The sequence below is a fragment of the Xenopus laevis genome, chromosome 6L (assembly GCF_017654675.1).
Source record: "Xenopus laevis strain J_2021 chromosome 6L, Xenopus_laevis_v10.1, whole genome shotgun sequence".
NCBI classification, from domain to species: domain Eukaryota; kingdom Metazoa; phylum Chordata; class Amphibia; order Anura; family Pipidae; genus Xenopus; species Xenopus laevis.
Genome location: NC_054381.1, coordinates 70,322,570 through 70,340,396, shown reverse-complemented (window position 1 = coordinate 70,340,396; position 17,827 = coordinate 70,322,570). Strand labels below are relative to the sequence as shown.

Here is a 17,827-nt window from a genome sequence, read left to right as displayed (position 1 = left end):
TACACTAATATTGCATGGTGAAACTTGTAATCATTTTAAGCAGTGTCTTTTTATAAGAACTTGATGTATGTACTTATGTTTGTACAGCTAGGAGTACACAGTTAATTTGTAAATTGGGTAGGATTACACTTTGACAAACTTCACTCAGTCTCCTGCTTTTAAACTTCCTGTCCGGAGTAGGAAGTGGAACAATTACCAACAGCTTGTTCTGGCTGCTTGCTACTTTTATGGTGCAGGGCCCAATTGGAGGCAATCGGTCCAATTGGCATAAGGCCGGCACTGACTGAGCTTACTGGAAGAAGAAAAAAAAAAAACTCAGTCCAACCCGGGGAAAACCGCTACGCAGGGGTCCCCAAACTTTTTTACCCGTGAGCCACATTCAAATGTAAATAGATTTGGGGAGCAACACAAGCATGAAAAAGTCAGTTGGGGTAACAAATAAGGGGCTGTGATTGGCTATTTGGTAGCTCCTATGTGGACTGGCAGCCTACAAGAGGCTCTACTTGGCACTATACTTTGTTTTTAGGCAATTAAAACTCGCTTCCAAACCTGGAATTCAAAAATAAGCCCCAGCTTTGAGGACCCTGAGAGCAACATCCAAGAGGTTGGAGAGCAACATGTTGCTCACGAGCTACTGGTTGGGGACCACTGCGCTACGGTATTCAAAAATGTAGCATCCCGCCTGATGGGATGGCAATTACTGAAAAAAGAAAAGTAGCGGGATGCCATCCCGCCCCAATTGCAGCACTGATTAACTTGCACTAAAAAATATGCATGTCTTTACTGACTTTAAGGGACAGAGATTACCACCAAAAACCCACCCACCACAGTCCACCATTTCATAAAAACACTTATGTGTAAACGCTCATCTTACGAGACGAGAGAAAAATTTGCATTTACAGTGTCTTTGATTATACTTGGTATCATTTTTGGAAATTTATGTATATGTACTTTTCATTTTAAATCTGAAATTTTGAATGTATCTTTTAATAGGTAAACCAGCAATTGCCCACCGAGATTTGAAGTCCAAAAATATATTGGTTAAGAAAAATGGAACTTGCTGTATTGCTGACCTGGGCCTGGCTGTCAGGCATGATTCTGCTACAGATACAATAGATATTGCACCAAATCACAGAGTTGGAACAAAAAGGTAAACTTTACTATTTTTTTAATATAGCTGTGTAGCCATGGGGACAGCCATTCAAATGAGAAACGGCTCAGGTTACACAGCAGATAACAGATAAGCTCTGTAGAATACAATGGGAACTTTTCAGTTATCTACTATTTAACCTATCTCCTTTTTTCAAAATGACTGGCTGCACAGCAGCTTGTTTATATAAGCTATAATGGTGTTTCTGAAGCAAACATGTCTATTTTACCAATTCAGGGCAACAGTACATCTTATTTTAATTACTTTAAAACACTTTTTGGTGTTACTGCTCCTTTAACTTTTAGTATGTTATAAAATGGCTGATTCTAGTAAACTTTTCAATTGGTCTTCATTATTTATTTTTTATAATTTTTTAACTATTTGCCTTTTTCTTCTGATGGGGGTCACTGACCCCATCTAAAAACAAATGTTCTGTACGACTACAAATGTTTTGTTATTGCAACTTTTTATTACTCATCTTTCTATCCAGGGCCTCTCATACTCCTATTCCAGTTTTTCATTCAAATCAATGCAGGGTAAATTGGACCATAGCAAAGTTGAAATTGGAAAGTTGCTGAATAAAGCTAAATAACGCAAAAAACAAAAGCAAAATCAATTGTAAATTGTCTCAGAATATCATGTCTACATCATACTAAAAGTTAATTTAAAGGTGAACACCCCCTTTAATGACAGTAAGCAGTGCAGCATTAAATGTACAAAAAGTTTTCTAAATTTCTGAATAAGCAGCCATAGAAATGCATTCGATTCAGCAAAAAATAAAAAAAAAATATGGAGGAATGTAACATCGTGGTTTCACTTATTCTTGTAATGCAGTAGTTGTCTGCTATTTTTGGTTCAGGTCCCTTACTTCAAGTGATGGTTACAAGTACAGAAAAACATTTGTGAAATATCAGCAATTCAGCTGTAGTTTAAAGAATACATTGAGCAGCAAATAATTGTTCACCCCTAGTTTTACCCTAACTGACCTACCAGAGCTTTCAGGACTATCTGTGAGGTCATGTGGCATATCCCAATCTCACTTTAAGGGGCAGATTTACTAAAGGGCAAAGTTTCTTAACGTTGGTAAAAATTAGTGACGTTACTTCACCGATTTACTAAAAGGCGCAGGCGTAACTTTGCTAGCGAAGGAGATAGACTCTAGCGGTAATTCGCTCCCTTACGCTTGGCGAAGGGACGTAACTACGCAATTTCATTAAGATGCGGATTTTACTGTATGTAACCTCTTGTGCCAGACTTGCTTTTGCCACCTCAGACCAGGTGAAGTGCAATTGAGCAGATAGGACTTCCTTAAAAAATGCTGGCGACTTTTCATTTTTCAGGGTGATAGGCTGCAAAAGATCGGAAATTTTTTCTGGGGTACCCGGCTTCCCCCTACATTTCCTAACATATGGCACATAAACTATACACTGGGATCATGTGTAGGGCAATATAACAACTCTATTTTATTAAGGTTTCCCGGGCTTGTGTAATGTATTGGCTGCAACATATACATCCATTCAACTTTAACGTCCCATCATATGCAAATTAGCCAACGCTAGTGCAACTTCGCTTGCCGCAGTAACGCTAGCGCTACTTCGCCAGCGTTCGGCGCCCTAGAACTTCGCCAGCGTTCGGCGCCCTAGACGCAACTTCGGATTTTAGTGAATTAGCGTTGTCCTGGCTAATCTACCCCTGGCGAAGTGTTGCAATCTGAACGAAGCGGATGCTAGCGCAAATTCAGAGCTTAGTGAATCTGCCCCTAAGTTAGCTGAACACCCCCTTCCCGAAGTTTGGGAGCCATTCTTTAATGGATACTGCATTGACGTTACTGGCTACTGAACTTTTTTTTTTTTTTTTTAATTCGAACTATTTATTTTAACCAATGAGTCAGAAGTAATTGTCTGTAAGGATAGACCGGAAACAACGTTCGAGCGTTATTACAGCAGAGAGAGTGCAATTTCTCTATCTGCACTAGCGATGTGGGATCCCCCTTTGTCCCGATCCAATGCTGTGAAAGGTAAGCGCTAGTTGCAAGGGGCTGCTATCGAAAGGCTGTTTCAAGGCTGGATTGACCCCAGAAACACTCCGGAAGATACATCAGTTTGCCTCATTATCTTGCACATTCCCTCACATACATTAACCCCCCCTCGGTATGAACACCAGTTGTCTACTGACCAGTTTGATGCCCGATGTGCATGTGGAAAGTGGACCTTTCAACATGATGATGATTTAAAGGGATCCTGTCATTGCAAAACGCATCAGTTAATAGTGCTACTCCAGCAGAATTCTGCACTGAAATCCATTTCTCAAAAGAGCAAACAGATTTTTTTATATTCAATTTTGAAATCTGACATGGGGCTAGACATTTTGTCAATTTCCCAGCTGCCCCTGGTCATGTGACTTGTGCCTGCACTTTAGGAGAGAAATGCTTTCTGGCAGGCTGCTGTTTTTCCTTCTCAATGTAACTGAAGGAGTCTCAGTGGGACATGGGTTTTTGCTATTGAGTGTTGTTCTTAGATCTACCAGGCAGCTGTTATCTTGTGTTAGGGAGCTGTTATCTGGTTACCTTCCCATTGTTCTTTTGTTTGGCTGCTGGGGGGAAAAAGGGAGGGGGGTGATATCACTCCAACTCGCAGTAAAGAGTGATTGAATTTTATCAGAGCACAAGTCACATGACTTGGGGCAGCTGGGAAATTGACAATATGTCTAGCCCCATGTCAGATTTAAAAATTGAATATAAAAAAAATCTGTTTGCTCTTTTGAGAAATGGATTTCAATGCAGAATTCTGCTGGAGCAGCACTATTAACAGATTCATTTTGAACAAAAATTTTTTTCCCATGACCGTATCCCTTTAAGTAAATCCACTGAGAAATTGCCATTTCTTTTCAGCCAAAACTGATCTAAATCCCATTGAGATTCCGTGTGGGGATATAAAACAGACTGCGCGTGCAAAACACCCTCAAGTTTCGCTCCAATGAAAAATTTCTCCATGACTAGGTTTAAAACATTTCTCCCAGTCCATGACAGAGACTATAGTAAGACAGTTGTTTACGCAACATAGTATGTTTGGTTGAAAAAAGAAACACGTCCATCAAGTTCAAACTTTTAACTTTTTTTTAACCTGACTTACTGCCAGTTGATCGAGAGGAAGGCAAAAAAAACAAACATCTGAAGCCTCTCCAATTTGCCTCAGAGGGGGGAAGAAATCCTTCCTGACTCCAAAATGGCAATCGGGCCAGTCCCTGGATCAACTTGTACTATGAGCTATCTTCCATAACCCTGTATTCCCTCACTTGCTAAAAAGCCATCCAACCCCTTCTTAAAGCTCTCTAATCTATCAGCCAGTACTACTGATTCAGGGAGAGAATTCTACATCTTCACAGCTCTCACTGTAAAAAAAATCCCTTCAGAATATATAGGTGGAAACTGGGTGACCTTGTGTCAGCTGGAGAGACCTACTGGTAAATAAACTATTAGAGAGATTATTATATGATCCCCTTATATATTTATACTTATCATATCACACATTAAACGTCTCTTCTCCAGAGTGAACATCCCCAATTTGGCCAGTCTTTCTTCATAGCCAAGATTTTCCATACCGTTTACCAGCTTAGTTGCCCTTCTCTGTACCCTCTCTAATACAATAATGTTCTGTTTGAGTGACAGAGACCAAACTGTACGGCATATTCTAGATGGGGCCTTACCAGTGCTGTTTAAAGTGGAAGAATGACCGCTTCCTGCCGTGAATTAATGCCCCTTTTAATACAGCTCAAGACCTTGTTTGCCCTTGATGCTGCTGACTGGCATTGCTTGCTACAAGGACTCCAAGGTCCTTTTCCATAATGGATTTGCCTAGTGCAGTACCATTAAGGGTATAAATGGCTTGCATATTTTTACATCTCACATGCATGACTTTACATTTATCAACATTATCAACCAACACATACTTGAGGTTGTTTCTGCGAAAGTGAGCAATGGCAGGTACTAGAGCCAAGAGTTTTCTTAATTTTCCTCAGAAGCAAATTGCATATTTTTTTCAGAATAAATGATTGCAAAGTCCAATAATTTATTTTCCGATAACATCACCATTATTTTTATGTAATCTTTGACTGAAGATCAACATTTGACATGTCTGCATATGTTAAAACCTAGCATGAGGGTTTACATACTTTTTCACATGGCTGTAAATTTTGTCCTGAGTAAAATTAATAATGTTTGTTTCTGATCTTTTAGTATGCTGCCTTCTGTTTGTAATATGTGTATACATGTGTACTATACATCTTTTCTTGGAATTTTTTCATTGTCATACACAAAGCAAGTATTTTTTTTTTTCTGTTTCAGATATATGGCACCAGAGGTTCTGGATGACTCTATTAATATGAAACATTTTGAATCATTTAAGCGTGCTGATATCTATGCGATGGGCCTAGTTTTCTGGGAAATAGCACGGCGATGTTCCATAGGTGGTAAGTGAAATCTGTTGCATTATTGTATAAAGGCTTATGTTGTAAGACTGAAAACTCATGGGGCAATTAATTATATTTATGGTATCCGAACCTTAAAGGGATACTGTCATGGGAAAAAAAAAATTTTCAAAATGAATCGGTTAATAGTGCTGCTCCAGCAGAATTCTGCACTGAAATCCATTTCTCAAAAGAGCAAACAGATATATTTATATTCAATTTTGAAATCTGACATTGGGCTAGACATTTTGTCAATTTCCCAGCTGCCCCAAGTCATGTGACTTGTGCTCTGATAAACTTCAATCACTCTTTACTGCTGTACTGCAAGTTGGAGTGATATCACTCCCCTCCAGCAGCCAAACAAAAGAACAATGGGAAGGTAACCAGATAGCAGCTCCCTAACACAAGATACAGTAACAGCTGCCTGGTAGATCTAAGAACAACACTCAATAGTAAAAACCCATGTCTCACTGAGACACATTCAGTTACATTGAGAAGGAAAAACATCAGCCTGCCAGAAAGCATTTCTCTCCTAAAGTGCAGGCACAAGTCGCATGACTAGGGGCAGCTGGGAAATTGACAAAATGTCTAGCCCCATGTCAGATTTCAAAATTGAATATAAAAAAATCAGTTTGCTCTTTTGAGAAATGGATTTCAGTGCAGAATTCTGCTGGAGTAGCACTTGAAAAAAACATGTTTTCCGATGACAGGACCCTTTTAAGCTAACCAGACACTGGCCAAATTAGGTGAAGTTCCACTCGTTAGGCCAAACACTGGAGCACATCCGAAGCTCTGATCTTTGGCGGGGGGCAATGAAGTGGGCAGTGTGGGCCCACAAGATTTAGAGTCCCACACAGCTCCAATCTGACCCCTAACCCGACCCGCATCCAACACTTACCCTACCCAGAATTGCTACCGGACCCTATACTTCTGGTCAAGTAATTTTATGACCAAAACCCAACCTCTTTGCGGATATTCCGCGGTTACCTGGTGCAGGACTCTACCAAAAGACTCATCAGCATTGGACTACATCAGTTCTGTCCTCGTTTAACAGAATTAGGCAAGACAGACTTGCCTAATAGATATGTGGCACTTTTTTTGGGCAGTGTCTGGCCATGTTCTACTGGCCCCAATGTGCAGCCATCCCTCCCTTGTTCTCTTATTGTTCCAAAACGAACATCATTAGTTGTTAGTTCAGCAGTATATAGAGGAGCAGCTAATACATCGTAGAATAAATGGCTCTTGCAAAATGTAATCGGACATATGTGGTTTATCTATATATAATACACAAAAGCCATGAATATCCTGTAAATTATATCCTTATAAACGGTGAGTAGTGATGTCATCAGTTATAAACGGTGAGTAGTGATGTCATTTCTGTCACATGACTCACTGAAATTTGTGTATTATAATAAATAAAGTACCCCCAGTTGCAAAATATGAGGATATTAGAAGTTACCTCGGAGTTCCATGACCTGTATAAAAACACTCGGCCTTCGGCCTCGTGTTTTTATATGGTCATGAAACTCCTCGGTAATTAATAATATCCTTATATTTTACAAGAGGGGGTACTTTATTCACTACAGTCTGGTCATTTCCCAATGGGACCAGACTGTAAATTATATCCTTATAAACGGCGCGTTCTGATGCCAGAACGCGCCGTTTATAAACTTAAAGGAACAGCACTCGCAGCTGCTGCCATCGCCTCTACCCGACCTTCCCACCACTATAGCTTTCAGGCTCTGCATTTGCTTACCTCCCACAACGCGCTCCACCCCCTCCCTTCGGCTTCTCTTTCCTTCATAGCAGATCTCACTCCAGTAAAACATTATCTGCAGCTGCCTCACTAGCGTTTCTCTTCTCCATTTTCGCTCCCCCTCGCATCAACTATCTGAAGTCTCGCTCCCCCTCCCTTACCCTTCCAAAGTCTCGCTCCACCTCCCGTCCACTCTCTGAAGACTCGATCCCTCTCCTTCCCTTGCCTTCACCCGTCTGTGATGCAGTGAAAGAAAATGTCACACAGTGGGGGAGCTAGCCTTCAGAGTGGATGGGAGGCGGAGCGAGACTTAGATAATGTAAGGGAGGGTGAGAGTGACTCCAGGTAGTGTATACGAAGGGGAGGAGACTTTGGTAATGCAGGGTGGGGGCGCAAAAATGGAGAGGAATCCTGTGAAGAAAAAAAGGAAAGAACTACATCCCAACTGCAACACAAATGTGACCATAGCAAGAAGAAATAAAGGTACCCTGCTAAATATACTAAAGTATGGCATAATTTAAAAAGCAAAGAACTCTTCAGAAAGTACAAACTGAACCCAGAAATTGTAGATTATAATGAATAATGTACCCCCCACTGAAAATTTATAAAGATATTAATAGTCACCTCGGAGTTATGTGACCTGTATAAAAGCACTCGGCCTGCGGCCTCATGCTTTTATATGGTCACATAACTCCTCGGTAACATAATATCTTTATAAATTACAGTAGGCGGTACATTATCCACTATATAATACATGAGCCATGAATATCCTGTAAATTATATCCTTATAAACGGTGCTTAATTATGTCACCTGTTATAATCTGAGTGTAGTGATGTCATTTCTGTGACATGACTCAATGAAACTTGTGTATTATATGTACCCCCTGTTGCAGGATTTTAGAAGTTTTAGATGCCCAGTGCTTGGCGATGAGAGCTGGAGCTACAGAAAGTGCAACTTGCTCACTAGGTGGCTGGCCACCTAGGGTACATTATTATAATAAGCAAGTTTCAGTAAGTCATTCGACAAATTACATCACTGAGTACCAGTTATATAAATATGCAGGATATTCATAGCTCTTTTGTATTGTGCACACACTCATATATATGCACTTGTCAATAATAGAACAGTGATTTCTAAAAAAAAGAATATCCCAAATGCAATATGAGGCAGAAGGCATGGAATTAATTTATTTTATATTTGTGTGTTTTTAACCTGTCACATGGGTTTTAATAACAGGTTTGTGAGTGTAAGAGAGGCTGGCCTGCCCCGATTATGATAAATTGTTTATCACCGACTGCCACTTTTGGCTTCTCTGACCCCATACATCAAACAGTGGCAGGATAAGTGGCATGAAGTGGCAGTAATGGTGTGGCTTACCTCAGCCTCACACTGAAATAGACTTACTGAGTGGTTGGGTAGGGCTTCTCTGTTATGTGAGCTGTGATTTTTTTGGGGGGTAGGGTGAGCTAGGTGGTGTTCTTGGGCTGCTTTGCTGTGACCTGTTAGAAGTTTTCGGTTGCTCTGACGTGACAATTTGGGGTGGATCTGGGGAAGGATTTGGTTGGTCTACTGCATATTGACTTGAAGTGTAGTAAAAACATTACATAAATGTAGTTAAAGGGAAGGTGACAATTGAAGAAATTTTTGTTTCATCCAAACAAAAAAGAGAAAACTGGAAGAGGTTTAGCTTCAGAAATTTTGATTAGGTTACTACCTGATGGCATTGATATTAAGGATGCAAGAGGCAAATATGGCAAGGAAGTAGAATAAAGGTCACGTAAGTATTTGCAAGATTTTTACCTTGTGCAGCAAGGAATTTCAATCGTGCAGGTGTTCATACAGCCTCAGTGAATGTTGAAATTAAAATTTTTTTTTAGCACAGTTCGAATACTATTTACAGAATTCTCCACCTTCCATCTCATGCTGAGAAATGTGTATGTGAGGCAATGTCAGAAATTAGAGAAAATTATTCAAATTCTGATTTGTTTTATTATTCATCTTTCTATTCCAGCCCTCTCCTATTCATATCCGTCAATTATTCAAATCAGTGGATGGTTGCTAGGGTAATTTGCTACCTAGTCTTAGTGGATGGTAAAAGGAGAAATAAGTGTTATGATGCACCCGCAAGTTACAAAAACCAGCTCCCACACGCTCCCTACGTAGCCAGGTAGAAACTCTGGGGAACTACTAAACGGAAGGGAGGTGCCGGTGGCTGGGGTCTTTGGCAGGAACTTGAGAGGTCTGATTCTATCACACCTGGTGTAAATGGATCCATTGTGATCGCATTGACTATTACTAGATTAATAATAGAGGGGAGCAATTCAGATACTCCTCATTATTGGACGACTTTCAGAATGGTGGCTGCATAGTCTGCAGCTCATCTTCCTTACCTCTCACCGTTCCACCTATGTGTTTTTAATTTGTTTATATGTATTTTAAGGGCATAGCCCAGCATCACTGAATTTTCCTCAATCTGGTTTCAGTGATGAGTTTTCGTCTATTCAGCAGCGTGGTTTTTGTATTGCAACATGAATAAAAGTTATGTTTTAATTGGTTAATTGACTGCAGCACCTGAACTGGTTACCTTGTGAGCCACTGAGTGGATGCGGGAGATACACTGTATTCCATCTCACGGGTTCTCAATTGTTACTTTTGTCTAATTTGCTACCTAGAAACCAGATTGCTGACATTGCAAACTGGAGAGCTGCAGAATAAAAAGCTAAATAACTGAAAAACGACAAAAAATAAAAGCCAATTGCAAATTGTCTCAGAATAGCACTTTCTACATCACACTTAATTAATTTACTTAATTAATTAAAACGCGAACATCTCTTTAAGACTATATCCATTCTTAATGGCATTAAAAAATGCTGAAGGCCCGAGAAAAACATTCCAAGAAATGCTAATCATCATCATTGTTTACACCCTTATGTATGAGAAAAAACGTAAAATCTCTGCAATATTTCCTCCGAAAAGAAAAGTGAAACTCCGAGCATCTGAAAGGAAACTACTGTATACCTGATGTGTGGGGCGGCCCGATAACCCATGGGACTCGCAGGTCTGTCGGGTTTGGGCCCACCCACCCCCCTTTGCTCTCCTCACCCGCCACCTTCAACTGCCGACTTCCGGCTTGATAGCAGCATGCCTGCTCGACCTTGCCTCTTTTGTGACGTCATTGGCGGGGCAGGCGGCATGGTCCATAAAGGGAAGCTGGAAGTCTGACTCAGGCGGGTGCACATCACTACTCTGAACACTGCAGGTCTCTATAAAGATACATTGCATAAAACAACCACAGGCCACTAGTTATTCTTTTCAAGGAATATGAGTATATGTTTATTTATATAGCTCTACTTGTGTGCACATCGCTGCACATTAGAATAGTGCATTAATAGCAAAACTATGGGTCAAAACAATGATTAAAATATAGGAAATTATGTACCCACTAAAATATAACGATATTAAAAGTCACCAAGGCATTTTGTGGCCATGCTTTTATACAGGTCATGTGACTCAGAGGATTATGATATCACTAAGGACTGTTTATAAGGATATATTTTACAGGATATTCATGACTCTCATTTATTATATAGTGAATAAAGTACCCCCTCTTGTAAAATATAAGGATATTATAAGTTACCGAGGAGTTTCATGACCATATAAAAACACGAGGCCGAAGGCCGAGTGTTTTTATACAGGTCATGGAACTCCGAGGTAACTTCTAATATCCTCATATTTTGCAACTGGGGGTACTTTATTTATTATAATACACAAGTTTTGGTGAGTCATGTGACAGAAATGACATCAGAACTCACCGTTTATAACTGATGACATCAGAACTCACCGTTTATAAGGATATAATTTACAAGATATTCATGGCTTTTGTGTATTATAAATAAATACAAAATAGTTCCATTCAAGTTTAATTGTTAAAGAGTCAGAAGGAGGTGGTGCCCCTGTCCTGTAGAGCATACAATTTAACTGGGTGGGTATTTTACAGACAAATAGGAATATAATTGCTGATGTTTACAGTGGATTTCACTACAGCTGTACTATATAAGTACAGTTACTTGAATAGAACGTGCAAGTAACAATAGCTGTTCGTATGTAACTACTAAAAATGTATTTCCGTAATACAAAGTACACAATAGCTTAGGTTAACAATTTGATTGAGTGTTTGGTTTTAACCCTTTAATGCCACAGATCTTAGATTCTATGGTCTGTATCACTTCAGGTTTTTGGACTGGGGAGCGGCTTTTAAAGCCTCCCACTCATTCTTCATACCCTAGGCATCAAGAAGAAGCCAACATCCACTTGCCCCTGGGATGCAATCACCCAGGGGCCCCTAAAGAGCAGCAGACAAGTTAAAAATGTCTGCTGCGGCCTACATTTCCTGCACCCCTAGAATTGACTTTCCCGCACCGGATCATCAATAATGGCGCACTTTTCCAGCACCAGCGTCTTTTGCTTGCACAAGCAAGTGCCACTACACAAACACAATTTTAACACTAGCACACATTTACACACATATACATTGGGAGGATCAGGGGGCTTTCACACATTTACAGCACTCACACATACTTACACGCACATAACACCGTTTGCCAAGTATACACACAATTTTCTGGCAATATCTTTTTGCCCGAATAAACTATTTCTTGCCTTTGTGATTGATGTATTTGCTTAACACATTGTGTAATACCTTATGTATGTTATTTCAGCGATTATATTGGTTATTTTGATGCATTTTTAGCTATTTTATTGCATTTTCAATTCTGCGTATATGTGGTTCTGACTGCTGATTACACTAGCCAAGAAAATTATTGGATTTTGGTGATTTTATTGCATTCTGCATTCTTTGTTACTTGTTTTTGCCCATGGAAATTTTGACCTCTATATCCATTTGGGTGGCTCTGTGCTCCACATAGTTTGGTAAAGCTATGTGTATTGGGCATCAAAGTGTTCAGTAGAACCATGGCATTCATATATAGGAGGTTTTTGTTGGTAAGTTATACGATATATATAATGGTGTAAAATGAAAGCTTTATTTAAATTTTCTGAAATTTCAGTATGTTCAGCATGGCTCTGCAGTTTTGTAGTTTGCAGTAGAAAGACGTTGACCCATTTTGGATTTGTCAGAATGTGTACTTTCCAAAAATATATGGTTTTCTAGGGTCTCCATACTCCCACATAAAAAAAAAAAATGGGTTGATTATTCAGTAGCTGTCATTTTGGGTTCTCTAAGCACCAGATACTAATGCTTTGTTGGAGATACAAACTTGCAAAGTAAAAGTTTTGAGGTGATTTGATATATTTTTATAGAAACAGCTAAGTTCAGAAAAGCTTTGATGTTTGGTAATTAGGACTAGAAAGGCATGGTTACCCATTTTGGATTGACTAAATGTGTACTTTTCAAAATTTATGGTTTCTGGGGTAAGCCTACTGTTCCAGGATTTTTGGGCTTTGTAATTTTAAAGTATGCCATAGTGCTTTGAAAAATCAGTAATTTACTGCTGGTAGTTTTTGATCTACTGAAGTTAGAAATCTCCACAAAACTACACATATCTGGTATTAAAAAAACAGATTAAGAAAGCCCAGATTCTCTCTGGAAAGAACATGTATAGTTTTCCCAAGTAAACTAAAAATCCCCCCAGGAAATGCCCCAAAAATTAGAGAGCACAGAGTACAAATGAAATGCAAAATTCTGCTGGCACTCAAATGGTTAAATATTAAAATTTCTATTTATAGGAATTCATGAAGATTATCAGTTACCTTATTATGACCTTGTACCTTCTGACCCATCTGTTGAAGAAATGAAAAAAGTGGTTTGCGAACAGAAATTAAGACCAAACATTCCAAACAGGTGGCAAAGCTGTGAAGTAAGTATTCAGCATCTGTAAATAAAGTGCATGTTATCATCAAAAAATGATATATATTTATTCAAAAAAAGATAATTATTTTATTATTACTTAGAAAAGTAAAATTTGGATAATATGAATAAAATGGAGTACATGGGAGACGGCCTTCCCTTAATCTGGAGCTTTCTGTATAACTGATCCCATCCCTCTGTGTTATTCTAATGTTTATGATATGTCTTTGGCAGGCACTGCGTGTGATGGCCAAAATAATGCGTGAATGTTGGTATGCCAATGGAGCAGCACGGCTAACAGCTTTACGAATCAAGAAAACTTTGTCACAACTAAGCCAACAGGAAGGCCTAAAAATGTAACAAGCCTTTGAATTGAATCTCATTAGTCCTTTATTTGCCTGATCCCAAGTTACACTGTTCTACCTCTCCAAGTGAACTGCCTTTCTGAAACATCATAGGAACCTCAAGGATAAGTTCTAGGCCATATTGTGCATATAATATACAAAATACTTTTGTATTGGGATCTTCCCAGGATATTTTGTAGATTTTTATTTTTTTTTTTCCCAATAGGAATTTTTGTTAATAGAATGCCGCCAATGAAAATATTCTGCCCTTTTTTTTTTTTTTCTTTTTTTCTTAACCCTTTGTTACAGATAGAAGTTTTATTCGTTCCATTTCTGAAATTCTAAATGTTTCTTGGTCAGTGCTGTCTAATTATACTTAAAGCCTTTGGAAATACATTTTGCAGGGCTTGGTGTAAATATACATATCTTACAAACAAAAAAAAAAATCCTATACCAGTTTTTGGATAGAAGACACATGCAGGTCTGTTTTATATACAGTAGCTACACTACAAGCCTTCAGAGTGATTTGTTTTGCTGGAAATTGCTACACAATATATATCTTTTTTATTCCACTACTTAAAATATTATGCAACAATTTTTATGTACAAGCTGTTTGTGTCTACAATGATTTCTGTTTCTGAAAAATATATTAACCTGGAAACATATAGGGAATGATGTTCCTCCTGTTGTAAAATATAAGTATATTTTAAGTATTATAGGGAGTTCCGTAACCATATAAAAATTCTTTTATATAGGTCATGGAACTCTAAGATGACTTTAAATATCCTCCTATTTTACTACTAGGGTACATTTTTTTTAATACACAAGTTTCAGTGAGTCATGTGACACAAAGTACATTACTGAAGGCCAATTACAACTGATGACTTCACTAAGCACAGTTTATAATTTGCAAGACATTAATGGCTGTGTATTAAATAGTGAATACTGAACCCCCTGTTGTAAAATAAAGATATTACAAGTCGCCAAGGAGTTCCGTGACAATACTAAAACACAAGCTTGGGTGTTTTTATGGAAGTAATGGAAGGTGACTTAATATCCTCATATTTTACAAAAGGTGGCACATTATTTGTTTATAATACAAAGTTTGAGTCATGGGACAGAAGTCATCATTAATCAGCATGTATAAGAATATCATTTAAAGGATATTCATGGCTCGTGGCTGACAGGAATAACAGTTGCTGCTTTAAAAAGAAAAAAAAACTTTATTGGGATGTTTGTTAAAAAAAATAACTTCCAAATAACTTCTGTGTTCTTTCTATTATAAAACCAGTATTTTTACAGATATTGATACAATCCTATGAAAATCAATATGAACAGGTAATTACTAGAAAAGTAGAAGTGCAATATTCTTTCTTTAATCAATTCCCTCCGAGCCACCCCCACCCCAGTGCAGCGCTTGGCTTAAGTGGCTTTAAAGGAGAAAGAAAGGTTAAAGGGATTCTGTCACTATTTTTCTGATGTAGTTTCTATTTCTAAATCACACGGTTTACACTGCAAATAATTCACTCTACAATATAAAATTTCATTCCTGAACCAGCAAGTGTATTTTTTTTTTTCCTGGGGTCATGTTTGCCTCATCATGTGCTTTCAGAAAGAGACAGGACTTTTAGCATTCTCCTACTCAATGTAACTGAATATGACGCAGTAGGACCTGGATTTTACTATTATAGCTACCGGGCAGCTGTTATCTTGTGTTAGGGAGCTGCTATCTGGTTACCTTCCCATTGTTCTGTTGTTAGGCTGCTGGGGGGGGGGTGATTTCACTCCAACTTACAGTACAGCAGTAAAGAGTGACTGCAGTTTATCAGAGCACAAATCACATGACTCACGAGTCACATGACTGGGAGCAGCTGGGAAACTGACAATATGTCTATCTCCATGTCAGATTTCAAAATTAAATCTAAAAAAATGCTTGCTCTTTTGAGAAATGGATTTGAGTGCAGAATTCTGCTGGAGCAGCACTATTGACTTATGCGTTCTGAAAAATAATTTTTTTTCCCCATGACCGTATTCCTATAACTATGTAAGCTTTATAAGAAAGGTCTATGTAAATACTCCCAGTTATACTCTATGAAGGGAACCCCTACTTTCCCTTTGCTTCTATTGTTTACATATGGCCGTTGGCATCAGATCTCCTGGTCATGAGCCTGCACAGCAACATCCTCCCTGCTGTAATCTGAGCAGAGAATGCGCAATCAGGAGGAAAGGGACGTTGCATCACACCAAACGAATATGGCAGCTGCTATGTTAAATAAAGAGAGGTTCTATGGTAAAGCATTCTACAGAATTATTATAGCATTCTATTTTGCACTATTGTGGCTAATCTGTTAGAAAAACGAATGTTTTGAAACTTTATTTCTGTTATAACAAAACGGTACCTTGTAGTTGATCCCAACTAATCTAAAATGAATCCTTATTGGTAGGAAAACAGACTTAAGAAGTTCCATATGAACGGAAAGACACATTATCTAAAACCCGGGTCCTTCGCATTCTGGATAACACATCCCATGCCTGTAATACACATTTCCATCAATTTTAATATGAACATGCCAGTCTAACAACTTTGCATACAAGCATAATCGCTTTTACGTTTTACCATTAGTTTATGATTTAAGCTAGGCACCAAATCTATACCAAAGAGGCACAAGGTGCATCATTTTAATAATTTTGTTAGCAGTATAGTGAGTCATCTTAATAAGGAGACAAAAGTATTTTATATTACACTTGCCTAGCTATTGAGCACTTTAGATTTGAAATCTGTCTTTCTGCAGCAAAAAGAAAAAACTGTGAGAACTGTGAGAATGGAAAATAAAATGCAATCATATACAAATATTCAAATTACAGGAATCAGGTGTTAGTACAGGAAAAGGAAAGAAACCGGTGAAAATAAGAGACTGCACTACCAACTGACTCCTCAATGGTGACCATATACAACCTAAAAGTATCAGGGCAGAGAGTGGTCTCCAGTGGCTTTAAATAGTTGCCTACAAAGTCTCCAGAAACTGGGCCCTGACCATCCATGGTGCTTTTTCTTGGGACCTATGTGATATGTCTGTACCCAGTCCATCTTCCATTAATATATTTTTCTTCACTTCCTTAAGGACCTAGTGGGCAGGGGCAGAAACAGACTTCCACAATCATGCAGTTATGGCTGTGGCAACAAATAGGACATGGTGTGTAATTAAAGCCTTCTCCATCTCTAGGTCTTCTGGCAACACACGGAGAAGAACTAGTGCTGTGTAAAATGTACAAAGAATATCCAGTTTAGTTTGAAGTGTGTGACAGAGCTTTTGCCACAATATGAAATAGCAAATCCTGAGCCAATGTCCCATAATGTACAAATATTACCATTCTACAGAAAGGCACCTATTCTTTCTACATGCAGTTACCCAGCCGCTTATGAAATTGAAGGGGTTATGGAGCTCTACAATCAGTAGCAGGATTAAGGGAGGGAATTTCAAATGAATGGACTCCTATTTTCTAACTTTTTTTTGTTAGGTCAAAAATAAGTCGTCATCCCCCCCCCCCCATCATCTAAAACAGTATGGCACATTTAGAGGGGTTACCCATAGAATTGTTCCAAAGAAAGATATCCAGGTCATGTGGGCTAATGCATCTTCATCCTGACCCAATATATATAAAAAATAATATTGTTCTCTTACATTTATGATTCCAAATAAAAAGTCAAGAGATAAGGTTGTGGTGGGAGTAGAGGAACTGCTCACAGCAGAATATTGTAGTCGGTCTATATTGGTTTAATTAATTGGATAGCTTGGTGAGTAATTATTAACCTTCTGTGATCTGTCAATCAAAGTCAAAAACTTGTTTCAGGGTAATAATCCCTGCACTTATACCTATGGGGAGAGCCTGTATTGTATCTGCATTGATTTATTAATATGAAACTGCACCAAAGTTCAGTAAAACCTTGCGGAGATGGGGATGAAGGAATGTGGGGTTGTAGTATTTATGATGGCAGTCTATGTTCTGTCACGTAAATCATGTCTGAAGTGGAAAGTATGCCTATATTGGTGGTGGCATGGGAGCAGTTATGCAGAGAAAGATGCTTGTGATCCTTTATTCCAATACTGATATGTTACATCGATCCATGCTTTTCAGTAAACTGTCCTCATTATGAATCAGCTATCTCAATCTTTGGCATACTAGGAGGACAATGGCCTAATTATTAGCAACCCCTTATACAACTAAATCTTGTCTGCCAAACTAA

At 38.6% G+C, this 17,827-nt stretch overlaps 1 protein-coding gene across 2 annotated transcripts in view; it reads left to right on the top strand.

The window, feature by feature from the left end:
* LOC108719029 (TGF-beta receptor type-1) overlaps window positions 1–14,186 on the top strand; it is a 50,582-nt gene extending 36,396 nt beyond the window's left edge. For both annotated transcript variants that reach the window (XM_041566170.1, XM_041566171.1), the window contains exons 6-9: window positions 994–1,150; window positions 5,493–5,617; window positions 13,117–13,247; window positions 13,472–14,186. In XM_041566170.1, coding sequence (XP_041422104.1) covers window positions 994–1,150; window positions 5,493–5,617; window positions 13,117–13,247; window positions 13,472–13,597 — 539 coding nt within the window. In that variant the 3' untranslated portion in view covers window positions 13,598–14,186. The remainder of the gene's footprint in view (window positions 1–993; window positions 1,151–5,492; window positions 5,618–13,116; window positions 13,248–13,471) is intronic.
* Window positions 14,187–17,827: the final 3,641 nt, after the last annotated feature.